At 35.7% G+C, this 22,562-nt stretch overlaps 1 protein-coding gene across 1 annotated transcript in view; it reads right to left on the bottom strand.

The window, feature by feature from the left end:
* The window catches only part of HCN1 (hyperpolarization activated cyclic nucleotide gated potassium channel 1), a 369,515-nt gene that overhangs the window by 51,234 nt on the left and 295,719 nt on the right, over window positions 1-22,562 (bottom strand). Inside the window, exon 5 of the mRNA XM_044779352.2 lies at window positions 20,020-20,166. Coding sequence (XP_044635287.1) covers window positions 20,020-20,166 — 147 coding nt within the window. The remainder of the gene's footprint in view (window positions 1-20,019; window positions 20,167-22,562) is intronic.

The following is a 22,562-nucleotide window of genomic DNA, read 5'->3' as shown; positions in this document are numbered from 1 at the left end:
GGTTGCAGAGAAAATAAGAGTTTTCAAACAGTAATAATAAAGAGAGAATCCTTTCATCTATGTTCTTTGAGTTGAACTATACAAATTTTTCTCTTCATTTTTTCTCTTTTATTTTAGAAAATAATTGGAAGTATATTTTGTCAACAATTAAACTGGTCTTTATTTATATGAATAGTTCTTTTTCTATGATGCATTACAGATTCAGGTGCACCCGTTAGAACCACCTTGATTATAACACTGCAGAGATAATTTCATATTATTGTTATCACTTGAACAAATCCATTCATTTTCTTTCTTTCTGTGGCACTTTTACCTCCACATGAAGACTATTTGACGAAACTGTAAATTCTAACAACCATTTGCTAGGAAAAGATGTAATGAGACAGAAACTGATTTGCATGTAAAAGTCCTCCCTTCTCCCAAGAAAGTTGCCTTCTCTGAGGGTGTATAGTTTAACTGAAACTATAATCTGAGTCTAGAGGTGAAGCAAAACTTTTAAAAGCTCTTATCCATCAATCACATTCTTTATAGCACATTTTCTTAGAAAGAACATATTTAATTAAGTTATTAATATCTCTCCATAAGTAAAACAAGACTTTTAAAGCTCCTCCTCCATCAATCACAGCTCCTCATATCACATTGACTTAAATAAAACACACAGTTATTAACATCTCTAATCTCTGTCCAGATTCTTTATGGCAGTTGTTATAATGGCCTTTTTAGCAATAAGTCTGGCCTGAGTTAGGAGTATTGTCTATATGCATTAAATAGCCCTGACCTTAATAATACCATCAGCACTTTAAAAAAATGTAATTACTTCTTTCTTGGAGCATCTTGCAGTACCAGAAAGTATAAAAGTGCTAAAAATCAAACAAAGAAAAACATCAACAAAAAAATCTCCACAATGATGAGGGTTTTTCAAAGAGACCAACTGAAGAAAAGCTACTAATAGCCAAAACTGTACAATTTGAGTAACAAAATAATGTTGTAGTAGATTAACCCCAAAGTATAAAATAAATAACTGTGAACCCATACTTATATAAAGAAATGATTGAGTAAATTAAAAAGTAGGAGAAAGTAGACAAATCTCCTGTTTAAATTCCAAATAAATCAAGTTTATCTATTAAAAAACCAGCATAATACAACAATCAAACAACAACAATGAAGAACCCTGCATTTGATCTTCTTTTACATAAAATCAGTTTATTTCCCATGTGAAAGTCTTCTCTTTCAGTCGTCTTGCCCATTGTTTTGCTAAAGTATGAGAGGATTATTCATGTTCATTGTTTAGTCACAGTGTAGAGAGTATTTTTTTAAAATATAACACAGATATAGAAAAGTGCACAAATCTTAAGTGACTTTTTCAAATATGTGCAACTGTATAACCACCTGGATCCACATAAAAAACGTTTCTCAGAAGGCTTCTTTTTTTTCCTTTCCAGTCAACCTCAGAGGTTCCAGCTATTCTGACTTCTGTCACTATGAGCAGTTTTAATTGTTCTGGAAATTCACATAAATGGAATCACACACGGTGTAGTCTTTTCTGTCTTTTTTAGCTCATCATGATGTCAGTATGATTCATCCATGTTGTATGGTGGCAGTTCATCCTTTTTATGTTTCAGGCTGTATTTCATTTTATGACTATGCCACAGTTTATTTATCCATTCTACTCTTCATAATATTTGGGTTATTTCCAGTTTTAGGCTAATAAAATAAAGCTGGTATGAACATTCTTGAAGTGCCTTATGCACTGATTTCTCTTGAATATTTACCTTATGTTGGAATTGCTGGATAATAGGGTAAGTATATATTTAAGTTTAGTAGATACTGCAAAAAGTTTTCTAAAATGATTGTATTATTTTTCTTACATCCGAGCAATATATGAAGTTCCAGTTGTTCTGCATCCTTGGCAAAATGTGATGTTCTCACTCTTTTTAATTTTAGCCCTTGGTAGGTATATAGAGATATCTTATAGTTTTTAAAATTTTTCTCATTGTGGTTCTATTTTACATCTTCTCAACGATTAATATTATGAACATTTTCATAGGCTTATTGGTCAGTTGAATACCCTGTTTGGTGAAGTGACCAGTTAAGAGTTTTCCCCATTTTTTTTTTTATTGTAGGGTTTCTTTTATAGTCTTGACATGAGTTCTTTGTTGGGATATGCGTTGCAAATATCTCCTCCCCGTCTGTGGCGTGCCTTTTCACTGTCAATGGTATCTTTTACCGTTAATGTTTTGTTGGTAATTTGATTTCTAGTTTGTTTAACCTGATGACAATCAAGAAACACGATATTTGAGATATTTAGATCACGTGGGGAAGGATTTATTTTAAAAATAAATCTGTGCTTTGGAATTGTGCATACTCTGAGGCCCCGGGAAAGTTTAAGCAATATCTTCTTTGGTTATTATTAAAAAGAATAACAGTATTTTAAGGCTCCTTCTAGCACTACAATTCTTTATTGATAACTTAAGTATCATTGTGGAAAGTTCCATTTTGTGAAACATTTAGTTTTCCTCCATTCAACTTATTTCATTCTACACAGTATAGTTCTAGAAAGTTTTAAGCATGGTAGCTATAAATATAATTACCATCATTACAACAATGAATCATGGAGTAATCTTAACAAAACAGAGCTGCTGTTACATTGCTAAATTCCTACACCCAACACACCCTGTATTTTTAGACTGTGCAGAGCACACAAGAGCTTCCTTCTAAGAACTTATGTCAGACAGACATTCAAATGGCATCCAGATGCGCAGACTTCTATATCAACTATAGAAACAAATAAATACATACAATCAAATCTATATCAAATGATACTTTACCATCTAGACCATCCTATAAGAGTGGTCCTGATGTTGCCCTATTTTTTTTTTTTTTTCTAGTTCGGTAGCCTAGACTAATTAGAATCAAAACAGAGTAATTGGGTGTATTAGGGTTTCTTTAAGGCGGGAATGATTTTAAGAATGTACATAATAAAAATGAGACAATATTTATTTAGTTCTTGCTGAGTTCTAGGTATTGCTTTACATTTTTTATAGGTATTAATTTCTTTTATCCTCACAAAAATCCCATGCCTTAGGTATATTATTGCTATCACATTTTATAGAAGATATTGAATAATCTGCCAAAGACCACACACTTGCAAGGGGAGGAACTACAGTTTGTTGGGCAGCCCAGTGCCTTAACTTAGAGTTTTGATGAGTTCTAACAGGCCATACTACCTCGGTACATATCTAGAATGACCACAAACCCTGCAGATATCAATGTTAACCATAAATTTGTTCTTTTGAACTTTACACATTTTGAGAGCCTGACATGCACACCTCTTGATTGTGAAGTGGCAAAATGATGGCTACATACTTGGCTGTTTTTATTTCTGCCACAGCAATTATTTTTAAAAATCTGAATTTGAATGCCTTTATATGCAACATGCAAACGGCATGCATGCTCTGATTTGCCACAGTTTGTAAAACACGTCTGTATTTGATATCATGCTGCTTCATACAATTAGGCTATCTGACTGGCTTCTTAAATCAATAGAATTTGACATCTTCGAACTCTACAGGAAGGGAATGCAAGAAAAGAGAAGGAGACCACTATTTGTTGTTGTTTGTAGGGGGTACATCTTGCATCATAGGGGACACTGTCAACGTGTGCCCTTTACTTCTCCCTTTTTAAGAAATGTTTCTGCAATGAGATCTCTGGTTCCCCCTGCACAGCCACCAAAGGAATGTTGTTATTTAATTTGACAACAAGTTAAGGATAGAATGTGGAAGGAAAGAGAAAGGGAACAAGATTTTTTATTCAGCACTCATTATAAGCAGGTACTTCACATATTGTATCTCATAATTTTTTTTTCTGAATAAGATTTGCCCTGAGCTAACATCTGATGCCAATCTTCCTCTATTTTGTACGTGAGTTGCCGCCACAGCATGGCCATTGACAGACTAGTGGTATAGGTCCATGCCCGGGCTGCCAAAGTGGAGCATGTTGAACTTAACCACTAGGCCACCAGGGCCGGCCTGTGTCTCATTTATTTTTTTGGGAAAGCAACCAAAGAATAAAGTTGAATTTTGTTTTATTTCCCCACATATACAAAAGAAAGAAGATTGCAGAGCTTAGAGAGAGGAAATACATTATCCAGACCACAGAGCTAGAATATGTCTACAGAAACAAACCATTGTATTTGACTTCCAAAGCATTGTGAATTCAACCCCACCATAGGGCCTCCCTATTATCTGGCTCCTAAAAGCTTAGCACCTAGAATTAACCTAAACTCTTAGATTTTGCAGTTGTCTCTGCTTTAGAATAAAGATAAATAGTCCCTTTTAGCATTTTATAACTTTTTTAATCTAAAATTTTACTCATTTAAGACTAATATCTATCGCTTTTTGCTTAAACGTATTTCTGAGATTATTTACATTTTTAACCAATTTGAATGTCATATTTTATGCAGTATACATATTTTCAGGGCAGGTTATTAAATGTCAATGTATTTGCTATTGGGGAATTCTTCAAAAATATGTGTGTCTAGGGGCTGGCCTGGTGGCGCAGCAGTTAAGTGCACATGTTCCACTTTGGTGGCCTGGGGTTTGTCGGTTCCGATCCCGGGTGCAGACATGGTACCTCTTGTCAAGCCATGCTGTGGTAGACATCCCACATATAAAGTAGAGGAATATGGGCATGGATGTTAGCTCAGGGCCAGTCTTCCTCAGCAAAAAGAGGAGGATTGGAGGCAGATGTTAGCTCAGGACTAATCTTCCTCAAAAAAAAAAAAAGTGATACTAGTTAAAAAATAAGCAAAAAAGGTCTTGTTTGTGTTTATTATATGTGATTAATTGCTTTGGAAATATAGCTGCTTTAACAATAATTAGTCAAAAATTTTGTGAAAACTAAGTAACATAATATTTCTTTTATGTACAAGACTAATTGAATTTCATCTTCAATTACCAACATTCATTTATATGTCAGGTAAATAAGAAGCATTTCCTCTGCACCAGAAATTAGCGTAAAAGGTAAATATAGAGGAAAACAAATGAGATCTTGAAGCATAATTAAATGATTTAGAGTGATATTGATAAATAACCTCCTGGTCAACATGAACTCATTTCCTCTAATGACTCCATGACATAGTCACAAATGATGAAGGGGAATAATGGGGTATTGGTGACTGAATATATACAACAATTAATAAAAAATAAGCATTGTAAACCTGGGGCCTAAAGATACTTAAGGAAGGTGTCAATGGACTTCATGCAGCTGCTCTGAATCTGTTGAAGTTATATGCAAATAGGTGTACGCTGTGTATGTGTCTAATGTGAGACAGATGGCGATTTTCACTAGATTTTCAAAGGAGCCATTACCAGCAAGAGGGTAAGCACCACTGGTCTAAATGTAGTATAATGACCATGATGGTTACTGAATGCATTGTGTTTTCTCACTTAAGTATAACAACAACCCAATTGAATAGTTACATTATTAACCGAGTAGTATAAATGAGCCAAATGAGTCTCAAAGAGATTGTCATTTCACAAAAATCACATACCATGTGAGCCCAATAATTAAAAATATACAGTCTGTTCCTAGAGCTACTTTGTCTAACATGGTAGCCACTAGCCACATGGAGTCATTGACCACTAGAAATGTGGCTAGTGTGACCGAGAAACAGAATTTTTAATTTATTTAATTTTAACCATCTAAGTTTAAAGTTAGAAGCTGTCATTTCAGTTATTAGAAAATGTTAGATTATGTTTGAAAAAACTTGGATAGGTGGACATACTTTTTCAGTTGCAAATTTTACGAAATCTGTATCCAGATCAAGCATTTCTGAGGAAAATTTAGCATCCAACTCAAGATGTACTGTAACTATAAAACAATACACCAGATTCTGAAGACTTAATACAAAAAAATGTAAACTATCTCATTAACGTTGTTCTTATATTGATCGCATGTTGAAATTATAATATGTTAGAAATATTTAGCTAAAATTTTTTACACTTAATTTCAGGTTTCCTTTTTATTTTTTAATGCAACTGCTAGAAAATTTCAAATTTCATACATGATTCACGTTAAATTTCTACTGGACAGAAAGTGCGGTTGCAGAACAAGTATGATGTCATACGTAAGGGAATCTGGAATATAGAATGCAGCTCTAGATTTTTTAAAACTTCATGGTAAGTATGTTATTTAATGAAGAATTCTGCATGATAAATATAAAGTAAAATTTTTTGATATTTATTTATACCCTGAAGAGAGAGGTGGAACAGAATGTGAGACGTCCACAGATGAATAAAATTTGGTTTATTTAGACTCTTGGAAAGATTAGATTTAGATCCCAAGATTTCTAAGAAGAGTAAATCAATATCTGGAACTGGGTAACTAAAGTTGATTTTGAGACCTCACTGAAAAGACCTAAGGAAGTCATGTGCAATCATTACCTCTAAGACCACTACACGACATCTGTGAGGCAATAAATAAATGAAATTAAAACATCCATATCAGCTTCTGAGCAGTCGTTAGTGTCCTAGGAGAGGGTACCTCTGAAATGACAGCTGAAGTGTCCAATCCAGAGCACGGTACATAGAAGGTGCCAAGAGTAGGGTAAAGTTTAGTTTGTGGGTATGAGGTAGGACCATTTTTGGGAAATAGAACATATTCAGGATTACTCTGTGGGATCTTGCCCTCTTCAGGGCTCTCATGTAGACAGCATCAATAAGGGAAAACAATGGCTTTAATGAGCTGCCACAGATGACATTTTCCTCCTTGTTATTCTTTAGAGGAAGACGGTAATCCTGTGGATGTATTTATGATATTTTTCTAAATACAGTTTACTGAGCTCCAATCCAGGTTCAGAGAATCTGAATCTAAATCTTTAGGGGATGTGACTCAAAATCTTCACTTTTTTTTTTTTGAAGGAGAAGATTAGCCCTGAGCTAACATCTACCACCAATCTTCTTCTTTTTGCTGAGGAAGATTGGCCCTGAGCTAACATCTGTGCCCGTCTTCCTCTATTTTATATGTGCGATGCCTGCCACAGCATGGCTTGATAAGTGGTGCGTAGGTCTGCACCCTGGATCTGAACTTGCAAACCCTGGGCCGCCTAAGCAGAATGTGAAAACTTAACCACTGCACCACCAGGCTGGCACCCAAAATCTCCTCTTTTAATAACACACTTCAAGTTATAAGCAATCAGGTGTGGAAACCATGGTTCCTAAAATAAAAAAGTACCTGAAAATTCACATCTAGTTGAGAGTTAATTTTATATTACACTCAAGACATATATGTATATATTCAGTTTAAGATAATTGTAAAGAATAAAGCAAACATGGATTAGACACTGTGTGTGTGTGTGTGTGTGTGTGTGTGTGTGTGTGTGTCTGAGCTAATCCCTGATTCCAAAACTCACTGGCTCTGTGCCCACAGAAAGTGCCTCAGACTCTTTAGATCTGAACCTTTTCACTTGTAAAATGGAGATCACACTAGCAACTCTATCACAGATTGCTGTGATGATTAAATTAAATAGCACAAGTAAAGCATTTAACAAAGCTTATTCAACGTTATCTATTATTAACCATTATAACTAATAACTATGTTACAAAACAATATCTGTTAAGATCTAATGAATGGTAGAATAAATACATTCTATAAAATTTCAAAGAAACAAAGATTTCAAGATAATTTAGTAAGAGGATATTGGGTCAGATTAAAAAGAAAAACAGTTGAGTTGGGGACTAGTTATTAAAGATCAAAGTCAAGGTGGGTACAGAGGTTCAGAAGAAAAAGATGACAAGATATTCTTAGCACATAGCCACTAAAATTACCTTTTTGGCCAAACTCAAGGAATAAAATATAGGATTCTTATAATAAAACTGCCTGATTGATACAATAAATTTGGAAGGTAAATTATAAATTACATACTCATTCCACTTTTTTTAAAAAGGGAAACACATGGGGGTAATTTTTTCAAAAGTTCCCTCAGCATTCTCAGCCAGCTTATATTGATCTGGTGGTTTGCCTTCTAAATTGCAAGATGGTCGACTGCATGTATAAGAGAATTAACCCACAGAAGCAGATCTGAATGCTTAAAAATGTTTTAAACATTTACCTAACCTTGACTAACAAGTTAGGTAACACTTCAATTTCTTAAACTCTAAGCATATCCCTTGATTTCTATGTCCTATTAAAGAGGATTACAATAAGCTATTTCTCTAGCTGGGAATTTGTCTTACTTTTTTAAAGAGAGCTTTTACTGGAATTCCTAAACAATTTGAATATCAAAAATTATGCAATAAATTACAAAGGCAAGAAATACCTTTAATATTTATTTTGGGAAAGTTAAAGGAGTTAGAGATATAAAAGGGAGGATTGATGAATTAATATAGGGTGCCTCAATTTTAGTTTACTGTAGTTTTCTATCTTATTAAAGAAGAAAGAGTAACCAAGTATTTTTGTATTAGCAAGTAAATTGTATTTTTTAAAATCGTTGAAATCAAAAATGAACATATATATCCCTTAAAATATATTAAAAAAAACCTCTGTATTCTCATCGCTATAATGAAAGTAACTTAATATGTTTATGTATTCTCTTAAAATAATCTATTATTCACCTTGATATAGTGGTAATCATAATATACATTCCATATTTTTTTTTCCTCATTTTTATTACAGAAAATATTTCCCATTTTGAGACATGGTCCTCACTGCCATTCTTTTTAGTGGCCACACAATATTCCATCTTGTGTTAATCGTAGTTATAGTAAGAAAAATCCAATAGAGATAGAGAGAAATAGTCTGCAATGGCCTCTTAAATACTGGCAGACTTTATCATTTTTCACCATTACTTGTCCTGAAATCCACCTATATCATTAATTGCTAGGTTAATAGTCTCCTCAAATTATGAGTTAAAAGGTAATTAGTCTAAAATCTCTGCATATACAAATGGTCAATTACTATTAAGTGGCTTAAATAAAATCTGCCTGCTTGTAAAAGATCTATCAGAACAAGATGAATTTTGAGATGTAGACATTCAAAAATTTTAATATTTTCTGTAGTTACAGTTCTCATATGCATCTAATTCGGCTTGAGGTATTAAATTACATTTAAATCTTACAATATGAATGCAAACGAAGTTTGAAATTAATTTAGTCTTAGCATAGTCCCACTGGTTTGCCTTCCTAGAACATAGGAACATATCGCCCGTTAGGTACCATACAGGATGACAACAGATGATAAAATTCTCTTAGCATTCACTTAAATTTGATTATAAAGGAAAGAAAAAGAGGTAGAAACAGACCAAAGAACCCTAAATTAAGGAGTTGTATATTAACATTGAGAGAGTTCATTAGAGACTTTGTATCTGAGCCCCACTCTGTGGTGTCCCAGGCTTGAAGCTCAGCGAAGATTTGTGTAAGCTCCAGCAGCACGCAGCTCCAGTGGCCTGAAAGCTGTGAGCAAGGTGATGGAGGGGTTTGCAGAATAAGAGTTAAGCCTAATTGATGTGGTGAAAACAGATTGATGTGAACTGGCAAATACAGCTGACAGATGCCCAGAAGTATACTGAACTAAAAAATATTATTAAAACAGGACCAGCAGAGAGTAGAGGAAATTAATTCTGAGAGAAACTGATTTCAAGAATTTGATAAAAACCATATTTGAAATTTTATCATAGAATCCACGTAAATTTATTTTGTCATTAAGAGGTCAGCAATAGTAGTAATCAGTGCATAACAGTATGGGCAAAGGACCGAGGAAATCAGGCCAGGCCCTAAAACCAGGCAGGCATCCTAGGAGGCATTAAATATTCATTCATCTGTCACTCTGTTAGATTTGTACAGAGCCCTGAGTGTGTTGGCAAGTGTTATGGGCTGAATTGTGTCCCCTCCAAATTCATCTGTTGAGGCCTTTTCTCCCAGTACTTCAGAATTTAGACTGTATTTAGAGGTAGGGCCTTTAAAGAAGTAATTAAGTTAAAATGAAGCTGTTAGGGTGGGCCCTAATTCAGTCTGTTTGGTGTCCTTATAAGAAGAGGAAATTTGGACACACCAAGAGACACTGGGGATGTGTGGGCACAGAGAAAAGACCATGTGAGGACAGAGGGAAGAAGCCAAGGAGGGAGGCCTCAGAAGAATCCCAATCTGCTGACACCTTGATTTTGGACTTCCAGCCACCAGAACTATGAAAAAAGAAATTTCTGCTGTTTAAGCCACCCAGGCTGTTATATTTTGTTATGGGAGCTCTAGCAAACTAATAGAGCAATTAGGCTGGTAAAAGTGTGGCAGGGAATTAGAAGGAGATACAGAGCTAAATAACAAATAAAAATGATAGGATAAAAAAAAGAAGAAAAAGTGTGGCAGGGAGGATGAAGCTGCCCCCTCCTGAGTATCTGCCAAGACATAGCCGCATCACGGCTCTGACAGCGAGGGAGGGGCAGGATCTAGTTAGGGTCACTCTGAGGAGCTGTGGAACACCACCCATACGCTTCAACAACTTCTGAGCTCTCCAGTCTGGGGAGAAATACATTCAAAAAGATATTTAGTTACATGAAGAAAGGATTTTGCTTGATTTTTGTATTAAGCGTGAAACATCTTGGGCATTCAGGTGACAGAAGCAGATGGAAATGGCACTGGAGATCAGGACTAGAGACACAGTGTTGGGTGCTATTCTATAAGATTAATTTTTAAAATTTTCATAAATATATATAGCAATGTTTACTCTTTTATTCATTCCTACCTGTACAATTCACCAGTATATTTACAATGTTGTATAGCCATCACCACTATCTATATCTAAAACTTTTTCATAATCCTCAACAAAAACTTTGTAACAATTGAAAAATAATTCCCCCTTCTCCCTCCCCTCAATCCCTGGTAACTTCTATTCTACTTTCTGTTGCTGTGAATTTGCCTATTCCAGGGATCCCATAAATGGAATTATGCAATATTAGCATAGGATTAATTTTTGAAGTCCTAAAAATAAGCAATACCATTCCGAGAAATATTGGGGGAGGAGGGAAATAATGAAGCAATAAGAAAAAATCCAGGAAAGGGCCCAGTGGCCTGGCTCTCCCTCACCACAATAATACAAATTATCTTCACTCCCCTTCCAATTTCTATGATTTTCTTTTCTCCACATCTTCACCGATACTTACTATATTTTGTCTTTTTGATAACAACCATTCTAACAGGTGTGAGGTGGTATCTCATCGTGGTTTTGATTTGCATTTCCCTAATGATTAGTGAAGTTGAGCACCTTTCCATGTACCTGCCGGCCATTTGACTATTTTCTTTGGAAAAAATGTCTATTCTGGTCCTTTGCCCATTTTTCAATTGGACTACAGTCATGTACCACACAACGACATTTTGGTCAACAACGGACTGCATATACGATGCTGGTCCTGTAAGATTAGTACCACCTAGCCTAGGTGTGTAGTAGGCTATACCATCTAGGTTTAAGTTCAGTCTCTGATGTTCGCACAAGGAAGAAATCACCTACATGATGTATTTCTCAGAACATATCCCTGTCGTTAAGCATCACATGACTATATTTGTTTTCATTCTGTTGAGTTAAAGTTCTTTATATATTATGGATATTAACCTCTTATCAGAGGTGTGGTTTGCAAATGTTTTCTCCCATTCGATAAGTTGTCTTTTCATTCTGTTTCTTTTGCTGTGCACAAGCTTTTCAGTTTGATGTGGTCCCACTAATTTATTTTTGATTTTGTTGCTTGTGCTTTAGGTGTTGTATCCAAAAATACATTGCCAAGACCCATGTCAAGGTTTTTCCCTGTGTTTAAGGCCTTAAATGATTTTGAATTTTAGTATGTAGTGTCTGCTTAGTCTGGCAATTAAGCACATGTGACTTCCTACATTTATTGCACTTTTAGCAATGTATTTTAACTTTTTCTCATAGTTTTTTAAAAATGCATTTATATCTTGTCTCTACAAGCATATAGTAAGAACTTTGAGATTGGAAACCACATTTCACAATTTACCTTCCCATCAGGCCTGGATCAATGTCCGGCACACATTAAGAAATCAATAAATGTTTTTTGTCTGTTTTCTAAAAACTAGGGATACAGGGGAAAACCTCTAGGCCAAAAGAGAGAAGACCCAATTTCTTTGCTTGGTAATATGACCATGACCAGGCCACTTACGTAATTTTTCTAGCCTTTTGTTACTTTGCATGTTACATGAGTATCTGATAATCTATGAGATCCCTATATAGCTTTACGATGCTATCATTCCAGCCCGCGTTAGTTAATCTTAACTAAACCCATTTTTAGAAGACATTTAATAAAATCATTAAGTACATACTTTTAAAAAAAGATTCAGAATTGCACTAAATAAATATGCATGCAAATTATGCTTTCTTCCCTAACAGTCTATTCGACAAATTAAAGGTCAGAAGGGCAGTATTATGCGCTCAGTCCGATTCATGTTCTGTGAAAATGAAATATACTGACGTCCTATATTCTACTGGGACACATGATCTGTACCTATTTTCAGCTCACAGCTCTTCACACTCCATTGTTTAAAAATAGATCAGTTCTGAACTTTGGAGACAGGCTCAGAAGGGCATTAACTTCACTCTCGACTGTTAAGTTTGCCATTTTGCTCTAATTGAATCAGTATAAATCTGATCACGTTAAAAATAGACCTTCTTACTTTGTATACATTCTAACAGCCTCTCATAAGCACAGAGGCACAGTTTGCTGAATTTTTCTAAGTAGTTTTTTAGTTTCAAAAATAGTGCCTGCTTTTATGAAAGCATTCATCAGTCTCATGATCCTAACATTTCAATGCCAAGTTTTGATGCTAAGACATTGTCTCCAGAAAGCCGGCTGTTAAAATGAAAGAAGAGCTTATTAGCAGATTGTTTGAATATTTTCCAAAGGAAATGATGAGGCTGGACTTTGTGTCCCTCCTGTGTACGTCCTAACACCCTCTGAATGACCCTCTGATAGCACTTTCGCACAGTTATAATTGCTTAATTAAATTTCTGTCTCTCACTAAGCTGTATGAGCCTTTTGTTACTTCCCAAGAGGCCTGAGACTATATCCTATTCTCTACTGAATCATGGTAATACCAAGAATTAAACTTTACTGTGTACTTCCTTTGTGCCAGGCACTTTTCTAATTTTTTATATTTTTTGCTCATTTAATCTCTGTAACAACACTATGAGGTAGTTTTTGTCATCATTATTCACATTTAAAGATGAGGAAGGTGAAACACATACAAGTTGTGAAATAGTCTGAAGTTGTACTATAGTAAGTTGTGGAGCTGGGTTTAAACGAGGCTGCTGGAACAAGGGCCATGCTCTGAATTACGATGCTGTACAGCCCCTCTGTTGAAGGTTGTCATTCATTATTTGTTATACAGCTGAAAGGATACATGTAATTATTAATGGCACTGAGAATATTATGAAATGGATTTAAACTATTCAAAACAATGAAACTTTGAATACCTGAGCAGCCAGGGGAAGACAGGAGCATCTTATAAGCAGAGGGAAGGAGGAGAAAAGAGGTGGACTCCCAGGGAGAGCCAGGTCAGGTAACAGCTGGGATCCCAATCTACTACCAACCCCAAGTTTCTAGAGAGTATCGAAGTCCAGCTTTGCAGACTCAGAGTTTTGACTAGGCATAGCCACAGAGCAACAAGAGAATGAAGATTATAGATCTTAGAAAATAAATACATCACAAAATAATAGCTGGAACTTAAAATGCCAAGTGCCTGGGTACCACCTTAAGGCTTTTTCTCAGAAAACTGTAGTTGTTCCTTTACTTTCTGGTCCATGTATTTTAGTTCACAGTGAAATGAAGATAACATTTGTTTGTTTGTTTGCTTTCACTGAGGAAGATTAGCCCTGAGCTAACATCTGTTGCCAATCTTCTTTATTTTTTTGCTTTGAGGAAGATTAGCCCTCAGCTAATATCTGTGCCAATCTTCCTCCACTTTATATGTGGGTCACTGCCACAGTGTGGCTGATGAGTGGTGTAGGTCTGTGACCAGGATCCAGACCTGTGAACCCAGGCTGTTGAAGCAGAATGTGCAGAACTTAACCACTATGCCATGAGGCTGGCCTTGAAGATAATTTTTTTTTTTAAAGATTGGCACCTCAGCTAACAACTGTTGCCAATATTCCTTTTTTTTTTTCTCTTCTCCCAAAACACCCCCCGTACATAGTTGTATATTCTAGTTGTAGGTCCTTCTAGTTGTGGCATGCAGGATGCTGCTTCAGCATGGCCTGACGAGCAGTGCCTTGTCGGCGCTGGGATCTGAACCAGTGAAACCCTGGGCCACCAGAAGCGGAGCGTGTGAACTTAACCACTCTGTCACAGAGCCAACTCCTGAAGATAATTTCTTAAGAAGACTTTACAATCACTTCTCAGAACACTGACAGTTCCAGTGGAGCCAGTGCACAGGTCACACGGCCTAGCCCAAGGATGAAGAACACACAACTTTGTCTGCCACTCTGAATCTTCCACACCCTGAGGTGGCTCACCACTTAGGTCTGGATAGGGAAAGCAGCAACATTTGTTTTATGAGCCATTGACAATATCGTAGTCAGACTTGGCACAGCAATAAAGTTTTAAAAAAAAGGTATTTTCTATCTATTCCATGGATTTTATTCAATTACAAAGATTGGACAGAACATTTATACACTGTCTGTTATGGTACCCTACTGAAATATCCTCTATCCCCTAAGCTGACTCTGCAATAAATTACTAATGCATAAAACTGGAGAAAGTTTAAAAGAAAATAAAAACAATCGTATACAAAATAGGACCTTTTGGATTATAGTGCACACATCAAAACAAAATCACAGAGGAATCTAAAGATGCCAGTATCTTCTTGCTGTATATGAGAAACAATGTTGTCCATAGTCTCATCTAAAGTGATATTAAGAAAGCTCTGTGGCTACGGTACTTCATAGTTCTGGGCATCACTTTTCTTATCCATACAAGGTACACTGTTCTGTCAACAAAATGCTCTTTCCAAGCTCTAACAATCAATGATTCTTTGAGAAGATTTGCCCAGCATGAGATCCTTATTTAGTTTTTCTTGGCTTATTTACCCAACTAGTAATTATTAAATATGTACTATCTAGGGGCTGGAGTTATGGTGGAAACCAAGAAAGACAAAGTCCTTGCCTTCTTGGATGCTGAGTTCATACAGCAAAATGGACAATTAACAAGAAATACAAAGGTACAACAAGACGACAGAATGATGTGTACACAACAGAAACGCTGATATGATGGAGAATGACTATGAGGGAATTAATTTAGATGAAATTCTCAGAGAAGGCCTCTGCAAGGAGATAACACTTGTGTTGTGACTTGAACAATAAGAATGAGCGGGCTATTTGTTAAAGGCATTTCAGCAATTCCTCTCCAACATACAAAAAAAGATAAATGACCTAATTTAGGCCACAAAAATGGAAATAGGAAAATGCTTTCAATAAAATAGTGCTTTTGAAATATCTATTAAGTGAATTAATTTGCATATGTATGATATGAGAGTTTTGTAAGAGCTTTCAAAGGTCACAGAAATGAAATTCTTTGTGCCATTTTCCACCTTAAAGATTCTTCATATTTAAAACTATTCAAACAAGTTGAAAAGAAAGACTGGAGAGTAAAACATAATATGGACTTAATGAATATAGAATAATTTTCACATTTTTAAACATTGCATTTTACTTACTTTCTCTATTTTTAAGCAATAAGGTTTTTTGTATAAGCTTTAGAGTCTGAAAGTTTGACCTATCCTTTATTTTTATACATTCGTGAGTACCCCGACTTGTGTTAGAAGAAATCACTGCTCTTAAGTATACATTAGAATCTTAAACTATGCAAAATAGCTTCATAAAAATGAGCATTCTGGACAATATGGCATTTTAAGTTAAAAGTCTTGTTACAACGTAAGATGGCTGTTGATCCAAAACTGAATATACTATTAGCAATTGTGTGTGGTGTGTGTATGTGTATACAATGCATATCTACTATTGTTTCCTTTGGTCACCAAACACACATCAAATAATCCAACTTTCCCTTCTTGAGTATCCTAGTTTCCCTCGTTTGACATTTACTGTATCAATCATTCAATGTCTTCTCTATGCCAGGCAGTTCCTAGACGCTAGAGGCACAACAGTGACCAAACTACACCTTTCATGTTTATGCCTCATATTCTAAGTGGAATGCAGCTTTTGAAAATTGGAATGATGCATTTTACTACTTTTAAAATATTTCTTGTGATCTACCACTATTACTTGAATATAGCAGGTACCTAATACTCCAAGTTAATAGGAAGCAAAATATATTTCTCATTGAACTTTTCTTCAGAAAACATGTCTGGCTTTTATAGATTTAAGTTGAGTTTGAATAATGACTTGTTGTCTTTCTGCCAATGTCTTTCCTTACTGTCCTATTCTTCTCATCCAACTTCCCTTCTAATAAAGTACTAACTCAGAATAACATTAAATGTAAGCTTCTGTGTGATTCTGATGCCAGAGGAGCAAAAACTGAAGAGCAGATAAACAAACGGAGAACATTGTTTTCACCTTTTTAAGGTGTTAAGTGTTTGAGCATCTCATGCTTCCACTTCTAGAATCTCTAATTTCATTAAAAGCCATGATTCTGACCCTGTTTTTCATTCATAGTTCTGTTAAAAGCATACACTCAGTAAATATTTAATGAGTTCCTACTATTTACTGGTCACTAGAGATCCAAAGATATGAAGACACAGCTTGATCCTCAAAAACCTCACAGTCTTGAAAGAGACAAACAATAAACTGACAAATGATAAGTACAGTGACAGAGACAGAGGGGTCAGGGAAAATTTATGAAGAAAGTCATGCCTGGTAAGAGTGTTTAATGGAAAATAGAGAGTAAGCTGAGTAGAAAAGATTGAAGATAGAGAGGGTGGCAGGAAGAAAGGCAAAGGGGCAATCAACAGCTTTCCCTCCCCTCCCCCTGGAAATGAACAGCAATTCCCTGTTAAAGAAGTATGAACGCAAAGAAATAAAAATGGAGGCAGGCCATGGGGCAGCTCGTGTGTCATGTCAAGGAGTTTGGACTTTTTTCTTTCAGGGGATACGAGGTCATGATCAGGTTCTTGGAAGAGAGTAACATCATCAAACTTGTGTTTTATGTTGATCAATGTGGTAGCCATGAGATGGGATGCTTTTGAGCTAGTAAAGATCAAAGTCAGGGGGAAAAGTTGTGAGTACACTTCAGAAGTTGCAGTAACACATGCTGAGAACCTGCCATTTGAAAACATACAGGAAAAAAAATTGTTAACTTAATGATAGAATAGTTGTAGGAATTGAGAAAATTGGAGGTATGTCTGTGGACGGCTTTAAGGGGGTAAAAATGAAAAGTAGATTTTTTCCACTAACGATCAGAGTAAACTGAAGTATGGCAAGAAAAGATAGTTAATAAGACACACATAATTAAGAAAATTTTCTTGTTATCCTGGTTTTCCATTACACTGAGAATTTTCAGCACAGAGGAATGCTTCCCATTTAAGCATGCAACTTCTTAGGGTTCATTTTTATGCTTACTTTTTCTGTCAGCTTTTTGTATTCCCTCAATGACATTTTCTGCTGGAATCCTTACTTTTCCCTGTTTCTTTAAAATAAATCCTTAGTTTTATTGCATCCTCCTGTCTTTTGATTTGATTTTAATCCCTGATACTGTCTCTATGATTACTTTGTCTCCCGGCTACGGCCCGTCGCACCCTATGTTTGAATCCCTCCAGGCCTTGAGCACCCAGCCTGTGTCCTGTGTCCTGAGTTTCTGTCTGTGAGTGAAGGGGATTTGGGTTTAAACCAAATTCTGTAAGCCAACAAAGAGATAAAGCGGAGCCTACTGACAGATTAAGAAAAATGATATATTACTTTAAAAAAAATACACAAAGAAGTGTTTGAATTATGTCTCCCAAAGCAAAAAGATTCATACATTCTTATTTGATTAAGGACCAGGTAGGGAAAATAAGCTAATCAATAGCAGATATTTAGCTCCTTTTATTGTCAAAACTCTTAACTGATATCTCAAGGCTTTTTACAAAAAAATATGTAAATAGCTTTTAGTGGATGCAGAAACTTAGGAATGGTTATAAATGGTAGAGATGTTAGTTGGAATGAAAATATTTGTTGAGTATTTAATATATGTTACATGTACTAGGAATTTCAAGAAAATTTCAAAATGTAGACTAAATGGCCTTTTCTATTAAAGAAATTTCATGACAAAAGCAGAAAAAACAAATGTGGAAGAATAACGATAACATACAATAAATAGCATGCAAAACTTATGGACTCAGTGCAGTGGGGGTCAGGGAAAACAGTGATCAGATCTAGTCTGGAAAACCAAAGAAGTTATAAATAAAGAAGTATTATTTGAACTGGATTTTGCTTGTAGAAGGCATTTATTTAGATGAGAGACATTTCTGGAAAACACATGATGCAAGGGTTGGAAATTATAATTGATTTTTGCAAAACAGCAAGTTGCACAGTTGGGCGGTAGGCCACTTTGGAACATGCAGGGCAGCATGGAGAAGGCAAGCTGGAAATGTAACCAGAGTCAGAGCATAGAAGAGCTGGCATCTCAGCCTAAGGTGGCTTTATTTGGTTTAATTCGTAATATGAAGACTGAAAGTTTCAGAACAAAGAAACAGCCAGCTTGTATACATAAAAGAAGATTAATCTGGCATCGATGCTTTAAATGGTAGTTAGGGAAAACAGACCAAAGGCTGGAAGGCAAACCAAGGGTGTAGTGTAGATAGTCCCTGAGAGAGAAATAAGGTTAGGGTGACGTCACTGGCGAAGGAAACAAGGGCATGGGCACGAGATGTATTGCCACAGCGAATTGATAGCATTTGGTGATTGACTGGATGTGCAGAGAAGAGAAAGATTCAAAAAAAACGACCTAAGTTTTTACATTCCATATGGCTTGAGAGAATGATTAAAACATTTACAGAGAAACATCATTTACCTTAAAAGGTAAATGGTTTAGTGATGGAAGATAATGACTTTATTACATAGCTTACATATATAGGGGGCCAGGGGATATCATGTGGCTTTTAAGAAAAGTTCTTATGGCAAGAACTTGGAACTCAAATTTACAAAATTGAAGTGTGAGATGAAATAAATAAAAGATAATAAACTCAGAAAGGCAGAATGAAAGCCAATGGCTCAGTAATGGTTCAGCGTTAAGCCCAAGAAAGAGATTCAGGATGTGAGTTTTGTTAGCAGTTTAAAGTACCATCAAGGGCTCAAAGACAAAGGCTTTGATGATTGACAGGTCATTGATAACTTTCAAGGAAACAATTTTGGTAGAGCAGTGGAGATCAAACCACAATTCAATGATTATATAGTAATCTTTTGAGAAGGTTGGTAGTAAAAGAAAGAAGAAAGAGCAAAGCAATGTAAGAAATATGATCAAGAGAAGGTTCCCTCGGTCTAGGGGAGACCTGAACATTCTAGTGGGGAGAGGGAAGACATCTAGGGAAGATGGGAAGAAGATGTAATGCAAAGAGGTGGTCATTGATGTTGCAGTGTTTCAATGAAGTGATAGGAAACAGAATTTACTTGAAACAGGTCAGCTCAGTCTTTGATCAGGGTTCATAGGATAAACAGGGAAAAGGAACATGAGAGGAGAGCAGAAGTAAAAAAAGGAGATCAAGAAACAGTTCGATAAGCATGAGATGAAAGAGTGGAAGATTCAGAAGATATGGACAATGAGGATACAAGAAAATATTTTGATAACCAGGGATACAGAAAATAAAACAGTTCTGAGAATCATAATTAGAGGAACAATTTTCCAGCACTGTTTTTTCTCAACAATTAAAAACCTGTATATGGGAGAACACAAGGGAGAATAAGGGCAAAAAATGATGTCTTTAACATTTAGTTCTGATTTTTCTTTTGAGTAGTGTCATAACATGGACTTGAGGATTTCCCATGAAAAGAGAAAATAAACAATGATCATGTACCATGGAGAGTGAGGACTAGAAATCTTACCTCTCTCAGAGGATCATTGAGTTCATTGAGAATATTTTCCTCATCAAAGATTTTGCCTTGGTATCTGTGTTCATAGTAATCATGGATCTTCTGACGCATATCAGCTGGTAACTTATGGAATGACATGTATTGTTCTACTTGCTTATACTGTAAGGAAAGGAAAAAAGGAAATTAGAAAACATTGTTAGGCTATATTGGAAATCACCACGTTACTTTGTTGTGCTGTAGTCAATAACATTTGAATAACAGTAACGAAAAAAAAGAAATCTTTTAAGGGGAAGGAACTGAAGTACTAGGTTGTAATCTATCTACTCTGTCACATACTGTAGTAGGCATTTATTTAGGTAAATACTTCTTGTAAAGAACTGAGATGTTATGGAGACAAGGCATGAAAAGAGTTCAGAGAGAATTTAAGGGTGTAGCCCCAGAAAAGCTAGTGATGGGGCAAGAAAAAAAAAAAAAGGATGCTATTTTTTTGGATTCTTTTTTTTTAGCTCATTCTAGAAGAAGCATGAAATTGCTGTTCGCCTCTTCATTTGGAGAAAGAATCTCGTAACTTTGAATAGTACAAAAGGTTTTATCTTAGACCTTATAGCAAAAGATCAGACCTAATTAAATTTTGAATCTAGAGGCAGAGAGCTTGGGAGCTGTTTGAAAGTCATAGATAGCCAAGCAACACAGATGCCTTGTAAAGGAAAAGAATATGTCAGACTTCCAATTCAGGACACAGGAGAATATCAGGGTGAGACTAGATCCACATAATTTTATAGCTGAAAGTTAACTTAGACATTTAAGTTCATTTAACCAAGTAGTTCTCAAACTTGATTGTTTATAAAATTTGGGGTGGGTTTGCCTATTGGGAACACAGATCTACAGCCTTAACTCCAGAGATTGATCCCGTTGATGTACCTACATTTGTAACTTTACACACACACTCATATACACACATACATACACATTAAAAAAAAATAACAACCCTGCTAATCAAACAGGAACACAGGAGCATGTCTGTTACCCAGGAGCTTATTAGAAGACAATTTCAGGCTTTATCCCAGACCTATGAAATCAGAATCTGCACCTTAAAAAGATCTCCAGGTGACTCATACTCATTTAAGTTTGAGAAATACTCCCTCAGTGTTTCAAATGCAGGTGGTCATGAGGCCACACTTTGAAAAAATTTATGAGAGCCCAAAAAATTAGTTTCATTGTACAGATGATAAAATTGAGTACAAATAAAAAAGTAGCTTATAAAACTGGATAAAGATATTGGAATAAGATTCTTACCTTAAACAAAACACATTTGATATATTATCTATGGAAAAGATTTTTCTCAAGTCTTTTCTTGATAACAGAGCTCTGACTAGAAGACCCAGGTCTTCTGATTCCTTGTCCACAATTATTGTAATTGTAGTTGGTAATTTATAATGTACATCTAATGAGAAACAGAAATTTACTATATTGTATTTCTTCAATTTTTTCTACATGCTTTCCTTGCGTACAACATTCATATTGTTTGGATGTTCTCTTTTAGAGATTAGTATCCTCAAGTAAAACAACTTTGTCTTGATATTTCCCTTGTTTAGTTACCAGACTATCCCCTATTTAAAGCCTGTAGGTATCTATCTATCTATCTATCTATCTATCTATACCTAAACCATCTGAATTATGATTTATGCATTTTCAATTTAGGCACTGTAGAGGACCAGAATTGGCCACCCCACAATGTCTCTCTTTAGCTTGACTATTTTTAAGGATAAAAGACTCTGAAAGAAACTTTGACCTCCCACCTAACCCCCTAAAAGAATTTAAGATGGGCCATCACCATAGATAACTCTGGGTATGACAGACTCTGGGAATCTTTGCTAACCTTATTTTTTTCAAAGTTCTCTCTGGGGTCACATTGTTTATACACGACCGAGCAAACATTTATTTATCCAACATTTGCTTTTCCATCCCCATGTAAATTGCCTTCTTCCCCTTTGAAGTCCCAAACCACTACCCCAACATCCTCCTTTGTCTTTAGCTGAAGATGGTATTTAAGGTGGTGGCTTCAGCCATTTTGGTGTTACTCAGTTTTCCTGGGTTTCTCCCATGTATACTTGTTATTAAAATTTGATTTTCTCCTATTATTCTCTTTCACGTCAATTTAATTCTTAGAACAGTCAGAAGGACCTAGAAGGTAAGGGAATAGTTCTTCCTCCCCTACGGCACCAGCGTTGTCACCGTCATTGGGTATAAGTAGGTTCTAGTATGTACGTACTCAAGAAGTATTAGGTTAATTTTTCCTGAAGCACTCAGAATCTGTATGCCCACTTAACCTCAACATACTTGGTAGCCCCCTTCTAGAGACCTGGGACTCAGTCTTCTTGGCCCCTCATGCAGCTGGTCCACAGGAAGGAACTTTCAGTGGCCTTCTCTACGAGACCACTGTGTAGGATAAAGTTGATTTGCAGCTGGACTAGAAAAGCTCAATCTTTATATCTAAAGATATTCGTGTGTCTGATTTTTACTCTTATCCAAAAAAAGGGCAGTGGGATATTTGA

The sequence above is a fragment of the Equus asinus genome, chromosome 10 (assembly GCF_041296235.1).
Source record: "Equus asinus isolate D_3611 breed Donkey chromosome 10, EquAss-T2T_v2, whole genome shotgun sequence".
NCBI lineage: Eukaryota > Metazoa > Chordata > Mammalia > Perissodactyla > Equidae > Equus > Equus asinus.
The sequence above is the reverse complement of the archived record's forward strand: the minus strand, read 5'-3'. Positions and strand labels throughout refer to the sequence as shown.